Genomic DNA, 23,061 nt, shown 5'->3' with positions numbered 1-23,061 from the left:
TTGTAGATGTATCTCATACAACCATGTTCAATTTCCATCTTACATGCATTTCTAATGACCATTCCCACCACATAGGCATACCCCTTTGATGAGAAAACTTAGGCGTACACCTTTGATGAGTAAACTCAACTCTAATTCAGCCTGGTTAGGAAGGTCATGTGTTCATTCGATGCACTCATATTTTACTTTGGCAAAAGAAAAGTGCAGAACGTGGTAAGATCCATATCATTGACCAATATACAATAGGCATGTCTATTGCATGGTTCAATGACTTGATTAGTAAAAAGTATAATCGAGACAAGAAAAAAAAATGAAGAACACAATTCATGTAAGGTTCTATATTAGTCCGTACTTGCATAAAAAGGCATTTTTTGTTTGTTCTACTCAGAGGGAGTGTTGGACATGGTATACTTCTGAAAAGGCCATTACATATTAAACCTATTTGTATGAAACAGTAAAAGGGTTTTTATTGATATTATATATAAAAACCCTTGTTCAGATACATAAGCACTACTTGAGATACACTCACCCTCATTAGTAAAGTGAGTTGTGACCAGAAAGTCAATTGATTACTCAGTAACGCTAATAACCCGTAAAAGCTGAACATTGTCAATGTGTTTATAAGATGTTAAAAAACATGGAGATATTTTGTGATAATGGAGGCATTATGACTCATGATGAATGCCTGTATAGCCATTAAGCTGATTCTATTGTGCAAAAGATCTCCCCAACATGGCCAGGGAAAGCATGTGTTTGGAGGACATAACCTTACTAGAGTACTTGAGCTACAGGGAATATAGGCATAATAATTGTACACAATTTATCCACCTCTAAAACCACGAGCATTGGTTTGCTCATTTAACACATGATTGGAGAATTCTGTAGATAGGATACCAAGACGTACATTACATGCATGCACAAACTGTATATCCACCTCTGAAACCACTTGCAATGACACATTAATTTCCAAGACGTGAATGTGTAGTGCTAACCACAAAATGTGCCAAGTAAAATACAGGACAGTTGCATGATATGATAATGCAAGGCCTGACAAGAAAGGCATCAAAAAAAAAAAAAGTACATAGCCAACATACACAGACAAAGTGAATTTTAGAGAGATTTGTTTTTTCACAAGGCAGCCTGTCATCTCATGCTTGTGTTTGTTGCCTGCGGACCTGTCTGTGTGCCTTTCCCGTCTTGCTTGGTGTTTGCTGCCTGCCGGCCTATTTGTGTGTGCATGTGTGTGTGCAGGTGTGTGTGGGTGTCGATGCATGTCTCTGTGTGTGGGTTGGTGTCGGTGCGTATGCAGGAGCGTATGTGTGCATGTGTGCATGCGAGTGTGTGTAAATGTGTGTGCAAAACCTCCTACCTGGCTGTGCCTTGTAGGCTATAAATGATCACGATCACAGATCAGAAGATTCTTTTCTAAGTGAGCACTGTCACAAAATGAAAGATCATGTAAGCTGAAGTCCACCTGAGATCCAGACCTGGCTTTGCCATGCAAGTGACCATGGCCACCAATCAAAAGATTCTTGTTAGTTGAAGTCCAGATCTGTATTGCTGAGAGCTTCCACTCCGACTCAAAATTGGGGCTGTAATTATATCAGATCTTGAAACCATGACTACGTGTATCTACCTTCACAAACTATCTGCCACACTAATAAAAGCTCATGCGAGTCCAACTCAAGGTCACCAGCCTTGACCAACTTGTGAGCGGTCAATAGAACTTCACCTGGTGCTTGAGAATGTGCCATACGAGAACTCTTCTTCTCACCCCGTTGCAAGCGCACACGAGGCACTGGCCATGCTGAAGGTCCTCACTGAAAAACACATGTAGCGATGGGCCTACACATTCCAAGATAATCCTTGCGTCACTCGGTTGGACGAAGGTTGATGAAACCAGTGAAAGCAAGTTCTTATATGAAGCTCTGCCATCCTCGCTTTGCGCGAAGTCGAAGGGCCTTAAGATTTTCAACAGCTCTCGGATAATTGCTAGTCGCACACTACGATTGAGTTTCACATTTTCTTTAGAAAGATATCCATCACTGCTTTTCAGCTTCTGCACAATGTTGCGAAGCGTGCCAAGATCATTCCTCCATCCTTCCAAAAATTTAGACTGAAGTCCACGCTCCCCAAACTGAGCTACCTTCTTCAAAAAGAGAGCCACCCACCTTGGCTTGATAGGAGGACTCCTTGGCATAACTCCTGGCACGGGTTTGGACTCCATAAGCAAAACGTCCATGAGCTCTACATACACGGACTGGGAGATTACGAATAGAATAGGCTGGACAAGTAACTTTTCCACAAAGAGTCCCTTCTCCTCGAATTGCAGCACCTTCCTTTGCGCTAGATATATCAAATACTGATGTGTCTATACCCACTGCAGATTTTAGAGGGACAAACACCTGTCGGGGCTCCCAAAAGAATATGGGCAACATTGGCACACGCTGATATTGGGACCCTACCAAGAGCATGGCTTGCTCTAAAGAAGAAGCTAAATGAGAAGATACCTAATCGATATCCTAAGACGACAACTACGATAGTTGAATCAACAACTTATTGAAAAGTGATTCACTAGTGATTTGTAATAAGGAAACTGAAGTTCATATATGTACATGTTTACCGAAGGATAAAAGAACACGATCTAAATAACATTACATATGCGCAGCTTATCTATGCGATAATAGCATAACCACCTATTTCCTACTTTGAACATCGATTCAAGAACGCAAAAATAGGTGGTGATAATAACAGCAGAAGCAGCTAGCTGGCTAGTAACGACAAATCAGACATCGGCTTAGTGGTTCCTTGCTCGAGACTTGTCAGCTGCGTCAAAAGACTCCTGAACCGTAGGTAAGTCTAAATCCTCGAAATCCCCACTGCTGCATGCACTTGCATTGTAAGCCGAAGTCCTTTTCTTCCACGGTGTTACGAGATCCACATTGCCGACCAATCCCGACAGTTGCTCTGAGCAAGCAGCAACATACTTTCCTCTCCTTTTGCAGAATTTTTTAAACTCCTCCACATCCATGCTGTTCTTACAAAATGAACAATAATGGATGATAGTCAACATAATCATAACCAGCATACACAAGAAAACCAAACAATTCACAGGTAAAAATGTAGTGAGATAGAACTCAACATTATGTGTACCTTGAGCAATCTGGTCCAAAATCAGCGCTGATAGCTTCAATGGACTCCTCAAACTCCTCGTCATTGAGACTGCGTGTCACACAAAGATGTTTATGAACCACAGAGAAAATCACTTATACACAACCAAGAAGCAAATTGAGCTTACGAGAACCAATCCACTTGTGCTAGGGAAAGAGGGTTGTCTTTTTGATTCTTTGTGAGAGATCTGCAAACATTTGGAAAGCAACAACCAACATAAGCAAATATCATCATCATCTCTCTCTCTCTCTCTTTCTCTCTCTCTCTCATAGGTCATTTTGGCCTCTTGAAGACCTGTCATTTCATTTCTGTACATGCTCGCTAGATTATATTCCCCTTTATAGGAATAGCTTTTCCTACCATGATGTATATGCCAGGATGTTGTTATACACAGGTTTTGTCTTATAGATTGGTTCGGCCTTTCAAAGATTAGTACTATCTTCTCCTTCTCCTCCTCCTCCTCCTTGTGCGCACACACAATCATAAGTTCGTACAATATACCAGACCACTCATGGTCTCATAGGTTCATTTCATTCCGTTCCAGGCTCGCGCTATTTTACAAGACAGATCAAGAAAGAGGAAAGACTTAATGCGGCAGGAGACTACTAAAGAACCATGATGGGAAATCGCATGAGACTAATAAAGAACGAAGGGAAATTGCAGCAAGAAAGATGCAATGCACAAACAAGAGAGGAGAGAGACAAGTACAATCACATAGAATAGATCAAGAAACAAGCAACAATGAGGCAACGGGAGATATAGGGGATTGCGACAAGAAAAGAGGCATGCACACAGCATAAAGATGATTACGCTGAGCCAATGGAGGAAGGCGAACTCTCAGCAGCGTCCTTCTGAGATGCACAAATCAGGGTCCTTCCTTGCAAATATGGAGAAGAGGATACCATGGGACCTGTCAGACTTCTCTGCTTCAGCATGGGGAGGATGATGCGATGGCTTCGCCCGATGAGACCTAACTCAGAAGAGGCCAGCGGGAAGACTGCCTCCGGCATCATCTTTTCCAGCTCCGCCTTCTACAAGGACTGCCGCCTGCATCACTTTGCCTGCGTCACAGATCTTCTTGAGGTCGCCCGACCTTTCAGGTGTATTTAGGTTGAGTGTTTTCGTCAACTCTCTGGTTCTGAGGCTAGATATGTATACATATGTATATGCTGTATGTATTATATATATATATATATATATATATATTTGTGTGTGTGTTTCTCAGAGAGAAGAGGGAGAGAGCCCATGTACACGTTAGTACCACAAATATATTGTTTCCAAAAAAATTATGCGTCTCGCTCATGGCCGTAAGGAGTCATATAGGCAATGCGTTCACCAATGCCAAAAAGGGCCATGGATCTGTCGGAGGATCCAAATTAGACGACGTGACATGGGCTTGATCTTGACTGTCGGATCCCAAAGTAAACTAAGGTGTAAACTAGGGATCGATAACTTAGGTATAATGGAACTTCTTGTTTTAATGACGTTTCAAGGCATGGTCTGGGATTGCTTCTTGTGAAGACCAGCTCATCCCGGCTTCATATGTTCCCAGACCCATCTTCCTGTAAAGTGGAAAGATCATGTGTTATAACAATTTACGTGTATTCGGCTTACGCGGTACCCTCCTCTTGACTTCTCACAAATCTAGGACTTGTCTCGCTACTGTACATTATTTAACTAGTTCGGATTAGAATTCCGACGAGAAGTTCTGCCAATACTTTGCGAGAACTTATTAGAAAATCCGAGTTCACAACGTATGGACTAATAAGGGAGATTGTGAGCAATATGATAATAAACTTGTTGAATGAAGTAGTCAACCCCTATCACCCAAGCTAATGGACAATTTGAAAGCACAAACAAGTGTTCATTATGCACGATGGACTTTTGTGGTGTAGCAAGAACAAACTCCTCAACATAAATGTCTACTAAGGACATAGCTGATGCGACTAGTGCATGGAAGTAGCTATGCAGGTGTCAATTGATAACCGAGGATGCAAAACATATGATTCTAAGCATCTACGACGCATGTACCTCCAGTCTATTAGCTCACTAACTCTACAAAATGTTTGATGGGCCCAAACGAACATCGCTCAAAAATATGTCAAATCCTGAAGGTCACAAGCACTATACACAACATGAACTAAGCTTAAGGGTCATGGGGGAACCAATTTACATCCTCAAATCATGTCCAAACGAGCAAATCTAACAAAACGGTTGTAAGACACACCGTAGGACAAGTGCCCGAAAATGAGAAACGTGAGTACGTAGCGCCCTATAGGTCACTCTTGTATAGGCATCACGTGATTTTTGTGATTCGTTCACGATGATACTTATGACTAAATACATGCATCATACTCCTTATCTATGCGATAATAGCATAACCATGTATTTAGTCATAAGTATCACCGTGAACGAATCACAAAAATCACGTGATGCCTATACAAGAGTGACCTATAGGGCGCTACGTACTCACGTTTCTCATTTTCGGGCACTTGTCCTACGGTGTGTCTTACAACCGTTCTGTTAGATTTGCTCGTTTGGACATGATTTGAGGATGTAAATTGGTTCCTCCATGACCCTTAAGCTTAGTTCATGTTGTGTATAGTGCTTGTGACCTTCAGGATTTGACATATTTTTGAGCGATGTTCGTTTGGGCCCATCAAACATTTTGTAGAGTAAGTGAGCTAATAGACTGGAGGTACATGCGTGGTAGATGCTTAGAATCATATGTTTTGCATCCTCGGTTATCAATTGACATCTGCATAGCTACTTCCATGCACTAGTTGCATCAGCTATGTCCTTAGTAGACATTTATGTTGAGGAGTTTGTTCTTGCTACACCACAAAAGTCCATCGTGCATAATGAACACTTGTTTGTACTTTCAAATTGTCCATTAGCTTGGGTGATAGGGGTTGACTACTTCATTCAACAAGTTTATTATCATATTGCTCACAATCTCCCTTATTAGTCCATACGTTGTGAACTCGGATTTTCTGATAAGTTCTCGCAAAGTATTGGCAGAACTTCTCGTCGGAATTCTAATCCGAACTAGTTAGATAATGTACAATAGCGAGACAAGTCCTAGATTTGTGAGAAGTCAAGAGGAGGGTACCGCGTAAGCCGAATACACGTAAATTGTTATAACACATGATCTTTCCACTTTACAGGAAGATGGGTCTGGGAACATATGAAGCCGGGATGAGCTGGTCTTCACAAGAAGCAATCCCAGACCATGCCTTGAAACGTCATTAAAACAAGAAGTTCCATTATACCTAAGTTATCAATCCCTAGTTTACACCTTAGTTTACTTTGGGATCCGACAGTCAAGATCAAGCCCATGTCACGTCGTCTAATTTGGGTCCTCCGACAGATCCATGGCCCTTTTTGGCATTGGTGAACGCATTGCCTATATGACTCCTTACGGCCATGAGCGAGACGCATATTTTTTTTGGAAACAATCCTTACGGCCATGAGCGAGACGCATAATTTTTTTGGAAACGATATATTTGTGGTACTAATGTGTACATGGGCTCTCTCCCTTTCTCTCTCCCTCTCTCCCTCTTCTCTCTGAGAAACACACACACGCACACACAAATATATATATATATATATATATATATATATATATATATATATATATATATATATATATATATATATATAAAATACATACAGCATATATATATGCATACATATCTAGCCTCAGAACCGGAGAGTTGACAAAAACACTCAACCACAGTACACCTGAAAGGTCGGGCGACCTCAAGAAGATCTGTGACGCAGGCAAAGTGATGCAGGCGGCAGTCCTTGTAGAAGGCAGAGCTGGAAAGAAGATGATGCCGGAGGCAGTCTTCCCGCTGGCCTCTTCTGAGTTAGGTCTCATCGCGCGAAGCCATCGCATCATCCTCCCCATGCTGAAGCAGAGAAGTGTGACAGGTCCCATGGTATCCTCTTCTCCATATTTGCAAGGAAGGACCCTGATTTGTGCATCTCAGAAGGGCGCTGCTGAGAGTTCGCCTTCCTCCTTGCCTCAGCGTAATCATCTTTATGCTGTGTGCATGCCTCTTTTCTTGTCGCAATCCCCTATCATCTCCCGTTGCCTCATTGTTGCTTGTTTCTTGATCTATTCTGTGTGATTGCACTTGTCTCTCTCCTCTCTTGTTTGTGCATTGCATCTTTCTTGCTGCAATTTCCCTTCATTCTTTATTAGTCTCATGCGATTTCCCATCATGGTTCTTTAGTAGTCTCCTGCCGCATTAAGTCTTTTCTCTTTCTTGATCTGTCTTGTAAAATAGCGCGAGCCTGGAATGGAATGAAATGAACCTATGAGACCATGAGCGGTCTGGTATATTGTACGAACTTATGATTGTGTGTGCGCACAAGGAGGAGGAGGAGGAGAAGGAGAAGATAGTACTAATCTTTGAAAGGCCGAACCAATCTATAAGACAAAACCTGTGTATAACAACATCATGGTAGGAAAAGCTATTCCTATAAAGGGGAATACAATCTAGCAAGCATGTACAAAAATGAAATGACATGTCTTCAAGAGGCCAAAATGACCTATGAGAGAGAGAGAGAGAGAGAGAGAGAGAGAGAGAGAGAGAGAGATGATGATGATATTTGCTTATGTTGGTTGTTGCTTTCCAAATGTTTGCAGATCTCTCACAAAGAATCAAAAAGACAACCCTCTTTTCCCAGCACAAGTGGATTGGCTCTCGTAAGCTCAATTTGCTTCTTGGTTGTGTATAAGTGATTTTCTCTGTGGTTCATAAACATCTTTATGTGACATGCAGTCTCAATGACGAGGAGTTTGAGGAGTCCATTGAAGCTATCAGCGCTGATTTTGGACCAGATTGCTCAAGATACACATAATGTTGAGTTCTATCTCACTACAGTTTTACCTGTGAATTGTTTGGTTTTCTTGTGCATGCTGGTTATGATTATGTTGACTATCATCCATTATTGTTCATTTTGTAAGAACAGCATGGATGTGGAGGAGTTTAAAAAATTCTGCAAAAGGAGAGGAAAGTATGTTGCTGCTTGCTCAGAGCGATTGTCGGGATTGGTCGGCAATGTGGATCTCGTAACACCGTGGAAGAAAAGGACTTCGGCTTACAATGCAAGTGCATGTAGCAGTGGGGATTTCGAGGATTTAGACTTACCTACGGTTCAGGAGTCTTTTGACGCAGCTGACAAGTCTCGAGCAAGGAACCACTAAGCCGATGTCTGATTCGTCGTTACTAGCCAGCTAGCTGCTTCTACTGTTATTATCACCACCTATTTTTGTGTTCTTGAATCGATGTTCAAAAAGTAGGAAATAGGTGGTTATGCTATTATCGCATAGATAAGCTGCGCATATGTAATGTTATTTAGATCGCGTTCTTTTATCCTTCGGTAAACATGTACATATATGAACTTCAGTTTCCTTATTACAAATCACTAGTGAATCACTTTTCAATAGGTTGTTGATTCAACTATCGTAGTTGTCGTCTTAGGATATCGATTAGGTATCTTCTCATTTAGTTTCTTCTTTAGAGCAAGCCATGCTCTTGGTAGGGTCCCAATATCAGCGTGTGCCAATGTTGTCCATATTCTTTTGGGAGCCCCGACAGGTTGTCCCTCTAAAATCTGCAGTGGGTATAGACACATCAGTATTTGATATATCTAACGCAAAGGAAGATACTGCAATTCAAGGAGAAGGGACTCTTTGTGGAAAAGTTACTTGTCTAGCCTATTCTATTCGTAATCTCCCAGTCCGTGTACGTGGAGCTCATGGACGTTTTGCTTATGGAGTCCAAACCCGTGCCAGGAGTTATGCCAAGGAGTCCTCCTATCAAGCCAAGGTGGGTGGCTCCCTTTTTGAAGAAGGTAGAGGTGGCTCCCTTTTTGAAGAAGGTAGCTCAGTTTGGGGAGCGTGCACTTCAGTCTAAATTTTTGGAAGGATGGAGGAATGATCTTGGCACGCTTCGCAACATTGTGCAGAAGCTGAAAAGCAGTGATGGATATCTTTCTAAAGAAAATGTGAAACTCAATCGTAGTGTGCGACTAGCAATTATCCGAGAGCTGTTGAAAATCTTAAGGCCCTTCGACTTCGCGCAAAGCGAGGATGGCAGAGCTTCATATAAGAACTTGCTTTCACTGGTTTCATCAACCTTCGTCCAACCGAGTGACGCAAGGATTATCTTGGAATGTGTAGGCCTATCGCTACATCTGTTTTTCAGTGAGGACCTTCAGCATGGCCAGTGCCTCGTGTGCGCTCGCAACGGGGTGAGAAGAAGAGTTCTTGTATGGCACATTCTCAAGCACCAGGTGAAGTTCTATTGACCGCTCATAAGTTGGTCAAGGTTGGTGACCCTGAGTTGGACTCACATGAGCTTTTATTAGTGTGGCAGATAGTTTGTGAAGGTAGATACACGTAGTCATGGTTTCAAGATCTGATATAATTACAGCCCCAATTTTGAGTCGGAGTGGAAGCAGGTCTCAGCAATACAGATTTGGACTTCAACTAACAAGAATCTTTTGATTGGTGGCCATGGTCACTTGCATGGCAAAGCCAGGTCTGGATCTCAGGTGGACTTCAGCTTACATGATCTTTCATTTTGTGACAGTGCTCACTTAGAAAAGAATCTTCTGATCTGTGATCGTGATCATTTATAGCCTACAAGGCACAGCCAGGTGGGAGGTTTTGCACACACATTTACACACACTCGCATGCACACATGCACACATACGCTCCTACATACGCACCGACACCAACCCACACACAGAGACATGCATCGACACCCACACACACCTGCACACACCTATGCACACATGCACACACAAACAGGCCGGCATGCAACTGTCCTGTATTTTACTTGGCACATTTTGTGGTTAGCACTGCACATTCACGTCTTGGAAATTAATGTGTCATTGCAAGTGGTTTCAGAGGTGGATATACAGTTTGTGCATGCATGTAATGTACGTCTTGGTATCCTATCTACAGGATTCTCCAATCATGTGTTAAATGAGCAAACCAATGCTCGTGGTTTTAGAGGTGGATAAATTGTGTACAATTATTATGCCTATATTCCCTGTAGCTCAAGTACTCTAGTAAGGTTATGTCCTCCAAACACATGCTTTCCCTGGCCATGTTGGGGAGATCTTTTGCACAATAGAATCAGCTTAATGGCTATACAGGCATTCATCATGAGTCATAATGCCTCCATTATCACAAAATATCTCCATGTTTTTTAACATCTTATAAACACATTGACAATGTTAAGCTTTTACGGGTTATTAGCGTTACTGAGTAATCAATTGACTTTCTGGTCACAACTCACTTTACTAATGAGGGTGAGTGTATCTCAAGTAGTGCTTATGTATCTCAACAAGGGTTTTTATATATAATATCAATAAAAACCCTTTTACTGTTTCATACAAATAGGTTTAATATGTAATGGCCTTTTCAGAAGTATACCATGTCCAACACTCCCTCTGAGTAGAACAAACAAAAAATGCCTTTTTATGCAAGTACGGACTAATATAGAACCTTACATGAATTGTGTTCTTCATTTTTTTTTCTTGTCTCGATTATACTTTTTACTAATCAAGTCATTGAACCATGCAATAGAGATGCCTATTGTATCTTGGTCAATGATATGGATCTTACCACGTTCTGCACTTTTCTTTTGCCAAAGTAAAATATGAGTGCATCGAATGAACACATGACCTTCCTAACCAGGCTGAATTAGAGTTGAGTTTACTCATCAAAGGTGTACGCCTAAGTTTTCTCATCAAAGGGGTATGCCTATGTGGTGGGAATGGTCATTAGAAATGCATGTAAGATGGAAATTGAACATGGTTGTATGAGATACATCGACAAGCTTTACACCATCTAAATAGGGGAATCACTACATTTAAGTGTAGTGCGATCTCGCAGGTCTTGGGGTGTGCCGCGTCTATGCAATTTAATGTGTAATCATCCACATGCATATTGTAATTGCATTTCAGCACTTTCATAAAGCCTAGATTGATCTTAGACGATTGTTTAGACTCTACATACAAGAAAAATAATGTTCTTGACGTGTATGGATAGAGGGTGTCTAAGTAGCAAGTGGAGTTGGAGAAGGGCATAGAGGTGGCTTACCCTTGATTCTTCTTTTTCAACTTGGTGGTATCGAAAAGGTGGTCATTTTATGTTGCTAGGGGGTGTGTTTGCCACAAAATAGGCTTCAAGAGACAATAACGAAGAAAGAGTTACAACCGCTCGGCATTAGTGAGCTTTGTATTCTTGAAGTTCAAGCATGCAATCAACATCTTGCGAATTGTGGCTGTCATCATGCATGTAACATCAGGGACCTTCTCCATCATGCATGTAAGAGCGTTCCATTAAGGGTCCTAAGCATATATTCCGTTATCGATTCTTGTACTTTGGCTTTGGGAAGGAAGGGTTGTGGAGCCACGTGGGAAGTTGCACTCTAAGTAGCTCAAACTTCTCCCATGTTATGCGCCTTTGGAGTGGGACAAAGACTTGGATGCATTTGAAGGTTTCTAGGATTTCTAAGATACATTATTCTAAATTCCCTTTGACTCTTGAACCAATCCCACATAAGCTAGTCATAATCTATTTTGCTAACCTTGCAAACCACTAATACGATCTTGTAGCCCCCAAGTTCGCTGAAGGGGCATTGTGGTTGGAAAGTCCTTTGTATTAACATCACCTCGCACACGGGCGTATATCAAGACCAACCAGTCATGTAGCCATTACGAGCACGAGGCAAGAAAAGTATGTAAACCTAGGACTTGCGGCTACATGTGCTACACACTTTCCACTACACAATCGCGTGACCATATGCTCAAGCCAACCCTCATTTTTGGTACATCCTTAAACATTGGAAAATTTGAAAAAAAAAATGTTAACCCAAATGTGCCGGTTGCATTGGGGCATTGTCGATATGTAAGAGGAGCCGCGGCCCATAGAGTGCAATGTGTACATAATGCGGGCACGGTGTATAGCGTGGGCATATGGATGCGTGAAGAACAAAGCTCAGAGGGCAAGGGAGCTGTTCCGCCTAGAGAGCACAAGGGTTTGTCTCTGAAGGCGGGCATCACCATCACCTTTGTCGCACACACGAACATCAGAACACCGGCCTGTGTGCAAGTTCACAAAGACACGGTGGTTTATGCTTAAGGGCAGTCGCAAATGATTGCGGGTGCCGCCATCATTGAGTATCCTACTATTTGAAGGAGGCTAGACCCAGAGGCTCGGCCAAGCAAGCAAACCCACTAACACTCGGGCTGTCAAAATTCAAATTTTTTATGGGAAATCGTGGCTAAGCTAGAAGTTTGTAATAAACTCTTTCGTAAGCTAGCTTGTTTGTAGAGGCAACCAATGAGCTTAGACTTTGTAATAACCTCCCGTGTCATCGGTCAATTCAAGTTTATGTACGTCTTGCCGTATACGCCCGACCGTTGTCCAGTCCGGAGTGCGCTCGTCGATCACGCGTGATCCGCTTGTGCCCTCCTCGTCTGTTGACCCCACCTTAGGACCCAGCGAGCCGGCAGTGGCCACAGCAGTAGATGACCCCTTTCTGGCTGATGAGCCAGATGACATGAACACCGACGTCGCCGAGGGGATCGAAGAGGACCTCTTGGAATATGACGACAACGATTATGACCTGTTAGACCCTGCCGACGTCCAGACAGAGACAGAGCTCTCTAGTGGACTTTTTAAATATCTTAATGCAAAACTGAACAATATGGGTAAAGTCTAGGCTGACTTAGTCACGATGCTACAGAGCATCTCCACACGGTTAGACACACTGACAGCCGCCTCGGCTAGTACTCCGACTCCTCGTGATAGATGAGCTCTTGCGGCACCGGTGAGCGTAGCCTTGCCAGTGGTTGCAGGAGTACAGGCCGACGCACCTGCGGGGCCGTTCGAAGAGACAGCTTCGTCGTTATTGAAAGACTTGAAGCCGCCTAGTTTTGGTGGCGAGGAGAAGGAGAGAAACAAGGACTCGGTCAACATGTTTCTAGCGAAGTGGTCAGACTTGCACGCGCTGCGACAGTAGCCTAGCCGGGTGCAGCTCGTAGAGGCTAGCCTCTCATTAACCGGCACAGCATATAAGTGGTGGATGAGTTTGACAACTCGTCCTGCCACTTGGACGGAGTTTGAAACGATGTTTCGAAAAGAGTTTTTACCTGTTAATGAAGCGGAGAGAAGCTGGGAGTTATGGGACAAGTGCTCGATGGAGAACAAATCCTTGACTCAGTACATCTCAGACTATAGGGAGATAGTACTCAAGCTAAAGGGAATCGATGCATTCCAGACATTGCGAGGCTTTAAAAGAGGCCTCAAAGATGATTACCTTGAGTACGTAGAGCCCTTACAGCCTAAAGACTTAGCAGAGGCAATTAAGTATGCGCAGATATTCGATGACATCAAGTGCCATAGTGCGCGTGGTGGTTCGAGCAGGGCCGAGGATAGTGAGAAGAGGAGGTCAGGCCTTAAAAGAAAAGGATTCCGCAATGATAAGCAGGGGGATAGGATGGACCAGGGAGGACAGGGTGGTCATTGGTCTAAAAAACCGCGATCATCCAGGAAGAAAAGAGACAGCGAAGTCCAAAAAAAAGAGGAGTATATTAAAGCGCGAAAGCAAAATCGCTGCTTTAATTGCAACGATGTAGGACACATGAAGACCGAGTGTCCAAAGCTTAAAGCCAGCACGAGCGGCAACGAGCCCAAAAGAGATGGTAAATCCTCTAGGCAGTTGCATACAGTGCAGAGACTCCCTCTCAGCTCCGCAGAGTTCAGAGAGGTGACAGTGTGTCACTGTTGGCCTAGCCAACGGGTATGACAAAACGGTATGGAATACCGTAGTATTGGGGGTCCCATTATCTATGCAGGACTATGAGGCTCCGCTTGACTTTCAGGTCATGCACTTAGCCAGAGCAGACGTATATCTAGGCAGGGAGTGGCTGTATGGCTTGGGCCCTAGTCTAGCTCGGAGTTACCTACATAATACGCTACGTTTTGAGCATGGAGGTAGAGTCATTGCCCTGCAGGGCGACCGTACTGTCCCCGCTCACACCACTTATTTCCTCCATGGAGCTGTGCACAGCGGTCCGCAGAGGCCAGATAGCAGAGGTATATGCTTGTTACTGTTAAAAGTAGTATCTCATGTGGGAACGAGTCTTAACAAAGGGCATAAGTTATTATTTAATTTATGCTACATGAGTCAGCCATTTCCATTGTGGGGGTATAAATACCCATGCCCACCCATTGTAATTCTCATCTATTCATTGCTAAAACACTTCAAGCCTTGTTCGTCAACTTCTCTCTCTCTCTACGTGTGTTCAAGCTTCCGCTATACTACACACTTTGACATGGTATCAGAGCCATAGGCTCTTGATCCTCGGCTACACGAACACCAAAGGAGAAGAAGAAGCAGCAAAGCAGCAAGCTTGCATTTCCTGCAGGCGGCAAAGAACTCGCGTTTCTTGCAGGTGGCAAAGAGAGACAGAGGGCAGCTCGCGTGTCTATGCTACATGCTTCGAAGGTGACACAAGGCCTCAAAGGGCGGCAACGTTTCAGCGTTTTTTTTTCCAGGTGGCAGAGCACAATAGCGAAGGTGTTGGCGGCTGCAACAAGGCGGCTGGCTAAGGAAGTGGCACCAGAAGCAAGGTTGACTAATGCACGACTATCATTTGCATTGGTTTATCCTGATCGCCATGGTCGCTACATCGTTCGTACTGTAGTGAGAAGAAGACCTGGGAGTTCTAGCAGGAAACTATTGGTCGCCTGGAATTACAGTGGTGCAGGGGAAGTGCTACCTCCTGCAGCAGTAGCAGCAGCAAGAGACAAGGTGGAGCGCATAGGGGACGAAGGATGCAGCATGGAGGACATAGCCATAGTGCAAGGGGAGATTGGCCCAATGCCAGATGGCATACCCTCATTCACGGTGCAGATACTGAACCTGTGCTTGGGGGGCTGTCCAATAAGGGACATTCACGTCGTTGTAACCCCTTCTGCCATTACCATCCCTCATCCGGGCTAGCGCATCATACACGCGCAAGCGAGGATGGTATTTCCAGAAAAATCAAACGTTTTGCTAGTCAAAGAGCAGAAAGCTTCTAAGCCGAACAGAGGCGTATCGCAAGTGAATAGTTCACTCACGAGTACTCAATTAGCTGCATTGGTCCTCGTTAAGTTACCAGAAGATTATGATGTTATCTCCCAAGCATTGCGGCTTCAGGTCACAAAGAACAAGCTGGAATTTGATGAGCTCAGCTCATTTCTTATCGAGGAAGAAGCAATCTTAAACACCAAAGGTAAAGTGTGTGTTTCAAATTCAAGTCAAGCACTTACCTCACAGGTAACGAAGAAAGGGAAGAGTCGCTGTTTCAAATGTGGCAAGAGAGGTCATTTGTCAAGGGATTGCAAATCAACTGACAAGAACTCTAAGAAGAGCAAGGACACTTCCAAGAAAGACCAAGGGCAGGATAATAGCAGTACCAGTGACTCGGCCAGTGACTCACTAACCAAGCCAAGGTGGCGGCACAAGCCACCACGGCTCGGCCTCCGGCCTTCTAGTCATAAAGCGTGGTTTCCCCTCATGCTTCAGCCAGAGAGAAGCACATGAGCGAGAGAGGGGGACTAACCTAAGCTCCCATCAGGTGCATTGGAATCGTGTGTCGGCATTCAAAGCACAGGCATCTGGCAAGGAACAAGCTTGATAATCTATGGACGTGATGTGTTCACAGTTCATTGGTAGCAGACTATGGACGGGATGAGTTCCTAATTCATTGTGTAGCAGAATTTTGGGCGTCGTGTGTCGACAGTTCAAGGTTCAGAGGATTTTTTGAACGTGATGTGTTCGCAGTTCAACGAATGGGGGATCATGGATGTGGAGTTGTCTGCAATTCATTATTCTATGTGGCAGCTGAAGCTCAAGATGGCATTCCTTGAGGAGACAGGTTGTTTGGTGCATTTTCCGAGGTGTATTCGGTATCCGGCCAGTACTGAGGTGTCCATGGTTGCATCTGCATCGACTTGGTTTCTTCATCTATGCCCTCTATGAGCTACAGAGAGGGTGTTAAAAGTAGTATCTCATGTGGGAACGAGTCTTAACAAAGGGCATAAGTTATTATTTAATTTATGCTACATGAGTCGGCCATTTCCATTGTGAGGGTATAAATACCCATGCCCACCCATTGTAATTCTCATCTATTCATTGCTAAAGCACTTCAAGCCTTGTTCGTCAACTTCTCTCTCTCAAGATGCAGATCCAGAGCAACCTAGTTTTTTCGTCCACCAAGTTGCGCCGGTCGATACGGAAAATGCTAATGCACCATCGTATCATCCCTATGAGCGCGACAGATCCGGAGAATTACCCAAGGCAATTTTCACTATTACTATTGTAAAGCCCCAGGTCACCCTAAGTCTGAATGTCCAGTTTGGAAGCACCATCAAGGGGACTTACAACAAAATCAGGCTGAGGGGTCTACTTCTCACACTCTGGCAATTAACATGGTCCATATTGAGCCTATTCTAAAGGAAGACAGTCCACCAATGGTTGTACTGGCAGTGACACGTTCACAAGAGCCAGTGATGACAAAATAAAAGAATGCTTTGCCAAGGGCAAAGTACAAACCCGTGGATGTAGACCATGGCATCGAAGTTATGCCACGATCAAAACCTATAAGCAAACCTGCTTATAGATTAAGGCACTCCCAGGCTCAGGAGGTGGAAAAACAATTGTGCACGCTCGCTAAAGCTTTCGCTCCCCCCTGCTCGCGCTGCTGCTTGCACGCACACCCCCCTCCCCGCCCTCACGTCTGCTACCATCGCCTGCCCCGTCCTCTCCGCCCTCGCGTCCCCCCCCCCCCCCCCCCCCGCCTGGTCTTCTCGCGCTCCCTGTGCTGCCTGCTCTTTCGCGCCCGCTGCCCCCTGCTCCGTCTCCTTCGCGCCCCCTGCTTTTCCTCTTCCTCAGCGACCCGCCCCCTCCGCCTGCCTCCGCCCTCTCCCCCCCACGCCCTTTTCGCGTTTCCTCCGCCCCCCCTGGCCTTTCGCCGCCTTACGCCCCTCCCCCTCCTTTTTGTGGTTTTTTCCGCCCCCCTCTGTTTCTCTGTCTTCCGCCTTTCCCCCTCCGCCCCTCCCCGCCTTTTGAGCAGCTCGGTTCTTGCAGGATTCTCCGCATTCGCTTCGCCTTCGACTAAGCTTCAGACACTGATGGAGGTTCCTCCCGCCCCACCTCAGAGGGACTCTTCTGCAACCCCCTCGCCCGCCCCTAAGGATACCCCCATCAGGCTTTCTCTTTCTCGATGCCTGGCCGCTGAGCATAAACTTTAGCCACAAGTCTGGCTTTGTGTTTGTCCACCGACCCATCAGACGCATCTTTGGTCTTAAAGACCCATTTGACACCAATGACTGACCGCTTCGACGACCTCGGTACCAACTCCCAAGTGTGGTTCTTCTCGATGGCATCAAGTTCCACCTGCATGGCTTTCCTCCAAGTATCTTGTGAAAGGGCTTCCTTTACGGAAGTGGGCTCTTTGTCCCGCATGATACGAGACATCAAAGCATAGTTCACTTGAAGAAGCTCCGCAGTGTTGCTTTTATCTCGGACTCTATGTGATCTTCGAGGGCCGTCCTCTGTGGTCCACTCGGAGGGTAGCTCCGTGTCACCCGACTCCCGAAGGGTGCCTAACCACCACCTAAGTACTCGAACAGATCGTGGAGCCTCCTGTGCTCGCGGGGGCTCTACTCCAGCTATTGGGCTCAACCTCTTGTGAAGACTGAGGCTGATCAACTGGAATGATAGACTGGGAATCATCATCAGACTCCTCTGGATCTCCAAGAAGTGACAGCTCCTCGACAATGGATACTGGAACATGCTCGTCAAAGACCACATCCCGGTTGACAACAATCTCGTTCCTGTCTGGATCATACAACCTGTATCCCTTGGAAAGAGAGTTATACCCCACAAATACAAGCTTGCGGGACTTGGAGTCAAGCTTCCCCCTCTGCTTCTTCGGAATATGTACATACGCGTCACTCCCAAAGACACGGAAGTGCGAGACATCAGGTTTTCTGCCAAAGTATGCCTCAAATGGAGTCATATGGGGTACTGAAGTCGTCGGAGATCGGATGAGGGTATGGACAGCCGTTGCCACAGCCTCTCCCCAAAGTGGACGAGGAAGATCACGATGCTCCAACATGGTCCTCGCCATCTCCACCACAGTCCTGTTCTTACGTTGGACAATTCCATTCTCCGAAGGCGATCCAGTATTGGCCATTTCCCTTTTGATGCCATGATCTGCACAAAATCTGAGAAATACAGTCGAGGAGAATTCACCTCCTTTATCAGCCCTGAGAGTCTTGACCTGAAATCCAAACTCTTTCTCCACCATCACGTGCCAATCCTTGAACCGAGCAAAAGCCTGGTCCTTCTGGGAAAGAAAGTAGACCCACGTGAATTTGGTACAATCATCAACAAGCAGCATAAAGTAAAGAGATCCTCCCAAAGATGGTGTCTGCTAAGGTCCACACAAGTCAGTGTGAATCAACTCCAGTGATTTCGAAGCCCGCCTGGAAGCCTGCTTCGGAAAGGATTCCCTGTGCTGCTTACCACGTATGCAAGAACTGCAGCGCCCTTGCCTACTACCAACATCTGGCAAGCCAACCACCATCTGGTCTCGGAAAGCTCGCCTCAATGCATCCACATTTAAGTGGCCAAAACGAAAGTGCCACAAATCTCCGACCTGAGAACCTGTCAATGAGGAGAGTGCAGAGAGCTTGTAGATACCATTCTCCACACCGCCTTCCCAAACAACCTGGCCAGTCTCACGGTCCCTTAGAGCAACTGAATGCTCCTCAAATTCCACCCGAAAGCCAGTCTTGCATACTTCATGCACTGACAGAAGATGAAAACCCAGAGCAGGGACATAAAGAACACGGGAAGCATGCTTGCCCCCCTTGGCGTCCGGAATAATCTCCGGAATAGTGGAATTATCACCAATAAAGATGCGACCTGACTGCCGTTTTAGATCCAGAAAGAAGTCACGGGATGGAGTCATGTGCCTGGAAGCACCACTGTCAAGAATCTATTCCCGGGTATCCTTCTTCGCGGTGAAGCCAACTGCCTCCTCGCTTGAAGATGATGAAACATCGGAGTCCACCATCTCTAAGTGCACAAATGACGGAGTCTTTGCAGCTGAGGCTGATGAATCAGCACTCTTCCCTGTCCGCTTAGGACACTTCCTCCAGTAGTGGCCTTTCTCGCCACAATCATTACAAGATCTTTCGGCCTTCAGCTTCTCTCGTTCTGAATCAGGCTTCTTTTCAGAAGACTTCTCCGGTGAAGCCTTCCCTTTGCCCTTGTTGTTATTCCGGCCTTTCGACCGTCGGCCAGTTAAGGCCTCCGAACCTCCGCTGTGAGGAGGGTTCGTGAAACGTTCCTCCTGGTCCAAGACCATTGGCACAAGCTCCTCCCAGGTAATGGTGCTGAGCCTACCACTCGTAATCAACGAGGAATAGAAAGCAGAATACTGAGCAGGCAAGTGGGACAGCAAAGTGATGGCCATATCTTCAGATGATATCTCTTTCCTAGCTTGTAGGACTTCCTGCTAAAGGGCCTGATCCGTTTCATGGGTGATACCCTGTTATACAAAGAAGCCAAGTGCTCCCATATGCCTCTTGCCAGCGTCATGTGCTTCACATGATTGATCACTTGTGGTGTGTAGTTGAGGAAAATAAATGACCGGACCCTGGCGTTGACACGATCCCACATGTGTGCCTGTGCCTCTTGGTCCTTCCTTGTCGACAATAACTCCCCTTCCTCTGCTTCCGGCCGTGGAACCCCGATGATGATAAAATCAGCAAGGTCATATGACTCTAGCACCGACTCCATCATGACCTTCCAGATGCCGTAATTGGACCTGTCCAACTGACGATCCACAGGGAACGTGGGGAGAGTCGGAATCTTCACGTGCTTCTCAGCCATCTCTAGTAAATCTGCCATCGCGGGGAGTAACCTGAAAGGGTGGGTGGGTGGGAAAAAAAATCTGTAAAACCTGCAAGTGGCTGTCCAGCCCCTTAGGCCCGCCTTTCTCTTGCACCTTCTCTTCCCGAACAGTCCAAAACAGTCCACCAATCAGCAACCTAACAATCCCCCTCTTGCTCAAAAAAACTCCCAAGATCTATCACGAGCCTAGGGCTTTGATACCATGTCAGAATATGCAGCGGAAATGATAACCAAACTTGGGTAGACAAGAGCAAGTAGACTGCAGAAAATAGACAGCACAAGAAACACAGAGAGATAGGTGTGTAAACTCTTCTCTATACACAAGATGCCGCAGAAAACTGAATGAGGAAGTGGTGGGGGCATGGGGCCTATTTATATGCCCCTATGAGAGCAGTCGGCCAAGGTCGATAGGGTGGGAGGCAGTCATGTTACAGTGCACGGCACGGAGCTTGCAGCTTGGGAGCGTTTTTGCATGACACTGCGGATCACCAATGCATGGCAGCATGAGGCTTTCTCCCGCTCTCAGGACAGTCTTAGTTTTTCTCGGTCGGATCGCCGGCAGGGAGGGACTAATCTATCACGGATTGATCGCTTCTATGTGGGCGACAGGTTCGGGGAGCGTGGGGGCTCCATTGGCATTCTCGCTGGCACCTCTTTTTTAGACCATGCGCCAGTTATTTTGACACTTGAGGAGAGGACACGGGAGACCAGCTTGCAGTTGAGGATCCCAGAGAGGATACTTACACATCCCAGTCTTTCTGAGGACATTGAGAGGATATGGCATGATAGCCAGAGCTCTGACCTGTGGATGCAGCAGGCCAGTGTGCCCAGGGACTCATCAAACTCAGCTCTTTTTTGCACGCTGTAGCCTTGACACGGCTGGGAGAGACACGAGAGCAGGAGCGTCGTTTGAGACGTAGCCTTGCTTCGCTGCAGCGCCTTCAGGAGCAGCAGCCTACATGTGAGTGGGTGGCGTCAGGAGGTTAGAGAGGCAGAGGAGCAGAGACTTGAGTTCTACTATCATCACCAAGCCTCTCAGTGGACGCAGCTTGGTGATAGAGTGAGTGGGGAGTTCTTTGAGATTACTGGACCCCGCCATGCTCGAGCAGGAGTACGCCAGCTCAGGAGGCAGGACGGATCGTTAGCCACTGAGCCCGGGGAGATCAGAGCCATTGCCACTGAGTTCTATAGAGACCTGCTTTCAGCGGAGCCAGCCACGGAGGCACGTGATGCTTGCAGACAAACTGTGTGGGCCCATGTGCAGAGGAGGGTCACAGATCGTATGCGCACAGTTCTGGGTGGGCCTCTTTCAGAGGATGAGCTTGTTGAGGCTTTGAGGGTCCTTCCGTTCCATAGTTGCCCTGGGGAGGACGGATTGACGCCTGCCTTTTTTATGCGCTATTGGGATCTTTTGGGGCCAGGCCTCCGCAGGGGCTTTCAGTATGTTTTGGACACTGGGGCGATGCCACAGAGCTTTTCAAAGGGCTTGATCTTTCTTATCCCCAAGGGGGAGGGAGTGTCAGATGATATTCGGCATTGGAGACCTATTACGATCCTCAATACTGTCTACAAGGTCTTAGCAAAGGCCTTGAGTTTGAGGATCCAGTCCTTCCTTGAGGAGTTGATTCATGCTACCCAAACAGGATTCGTCAAGGAGCGCAGTATCCTTGACAACATTGTCACCTTCTGGGAGGCGACGACTCGAGCTAGATTTCTCGGTGAGGACCTGGTCGTGATGCTTCTCGATTTTGAGAAGGCATACGATAGAGTCGATTGGGGTTTCTTAGAGGGCACTATGCTTCGCCTGGGCTTTGAGCCAGTTTGGATTCGAGGAGTGGCGGCTCTATACTCCACAGCTCGTAGCCAGGTGCTGATGGCAGGAGGACGGGGGCCGAGTTTTGAGTTGACCAGATCAGTCCGTCAGGGGTGTCCTCTCGCCCCGTTTCTTTTTCTCTTCTTTGCTGAGGCTATGAGCATGTATCTGACGGCAGAGGAGGTTGGTTTGAGAGGACTCCAGCTCCCAGTCCGGGGTGAGGACCTACTCGATTCTGAGTTTGCTGATGACACGGGATTGTTTTTGCATGGCCAGGAGGCCAATCTTCAGAGGGCAGAGCAGTCGCAACAGGTTTTTGGTGCAGCTTCGGAAGCATTGATCAATTGGCGCAAGACAGTGGCCTTTTGGATCAATAGCGCTCCCACTCCGGCATGGAGCCCAGACCCGGGTTTTAGATGGATTCCTCCTGGCACAACAGTGCGGTATTTGGGATGCCAGATTGGACTAGATTTGTCACCTGAGCAGCAGATCGCCCCGCTTCTTCTGAGCATTCGGAAGAAGCTTTTGTATTGGAGTACAGCTCGGCTATCCTTGGCTTGGAGGGTGGTAGTGACAAATCAGGTGCTTTTAGCGACCATGTGGTACACACGTCTTGCTGGATCTTCTCAAGCTCTTGCATCAGCCAGGTACAGAGGCTGATCAGGAACTTTCTTTGGTCTGGGCGGGATGGTCAGCCAGCCTGGGCTAAGGTTGCTTGGGCAGTTATTACTCTTCCGCTGGCCCAGGGGGGCTTGGGCATTATAGATCCAGTTGATCAGAGTAGAGCCTTATTGGGGAAGCTTATTGTTCGGGGGTTGCTTCCAGGCGGCGCTGAGCCTTGGAAGGAGCTTCTTTTTCAGCAGCTGCAAGCTAGGGCTCTCCCAGCACGGGGCACTTGGGCACCAGAGATACGATGGATCTTCATAGAGATGAGGAGGACAGGCCTCAGTAGAGGATGGGAGGACAGATTTGCCTTGAGCATCCTGCGAGCTTGGGAGCTGCTGAGACCGGGGCTTTCTCAGAGACCTCCTACTTGTGATGAGGAGTGGGCCAGACAGCCGCTCATCT

General features: G+C 46.2%; 1 protein-coding gene and 2 pseudogenes across 2 annotated transcripts in view; 2 read left to right on the top strand and 1 right to left on the bottom strand.

The window, feature by feature from the left end:
- Positions 1–1,678: 1,678 nt before the first annotated feature.
- The window catches only part of LOC147608150 (uncharacterized), a 35,345-nt pseudogene continuing 13,962 nt past the window's right edge, over positions 1,679–23,061 (bottom strand). Inside the window, exons 2-3 of the transcript XR_015264596.1 lie at positions 3,154–3,358; positions 1,679–3,032 (exon numbers count right to left, since the gene is read on the bottom strand). The product of XR_015264596.1 is annotated as an uncharacterized LOC147608150 (transcript). The remainder of the gene's footprint in view (positions 3,033–3,153; positions 3,359–23,061) is intronic.
- LOC147608152 (uncharacterized) lies at positions 8,715–9,947 on the top strand (annotated as a pseudogene).
- Positions 14,508–16,206, top strand: LOC147608151 (uncharacterized). The gene has a single exon (XM_086790040.1). It carries the CDS (start codon positions 14,697–14,699, stop codon positions 15,210–15,212), a length of 516 nt encoding a protein of 171 aa, XP_086646166.1. The 5' UTR covers positions 14,508–14,696; the 3' UTR covers positions 15,213–16,206.

This window comes from Cibotium barometz, chromosome 54 (genome assembly GCF_041138505.1).
Source record: "Cibotium barometz isolate CiBa-2024 chromosome 54, ASM4113850v1, whole genome shotgun sequence".
Taxonomy (NCBI): Eukaryota; Viridiplantae; Streptophyta; class Polypodiopsida; order Cyatheales; family Cibotiaceae; genus Cibotium; species Cibotium barometz.
Note: the sequence above shows the minus strand (reverse complement) of the source record. Positions and strands in the feature narration are given on the sequence as shown.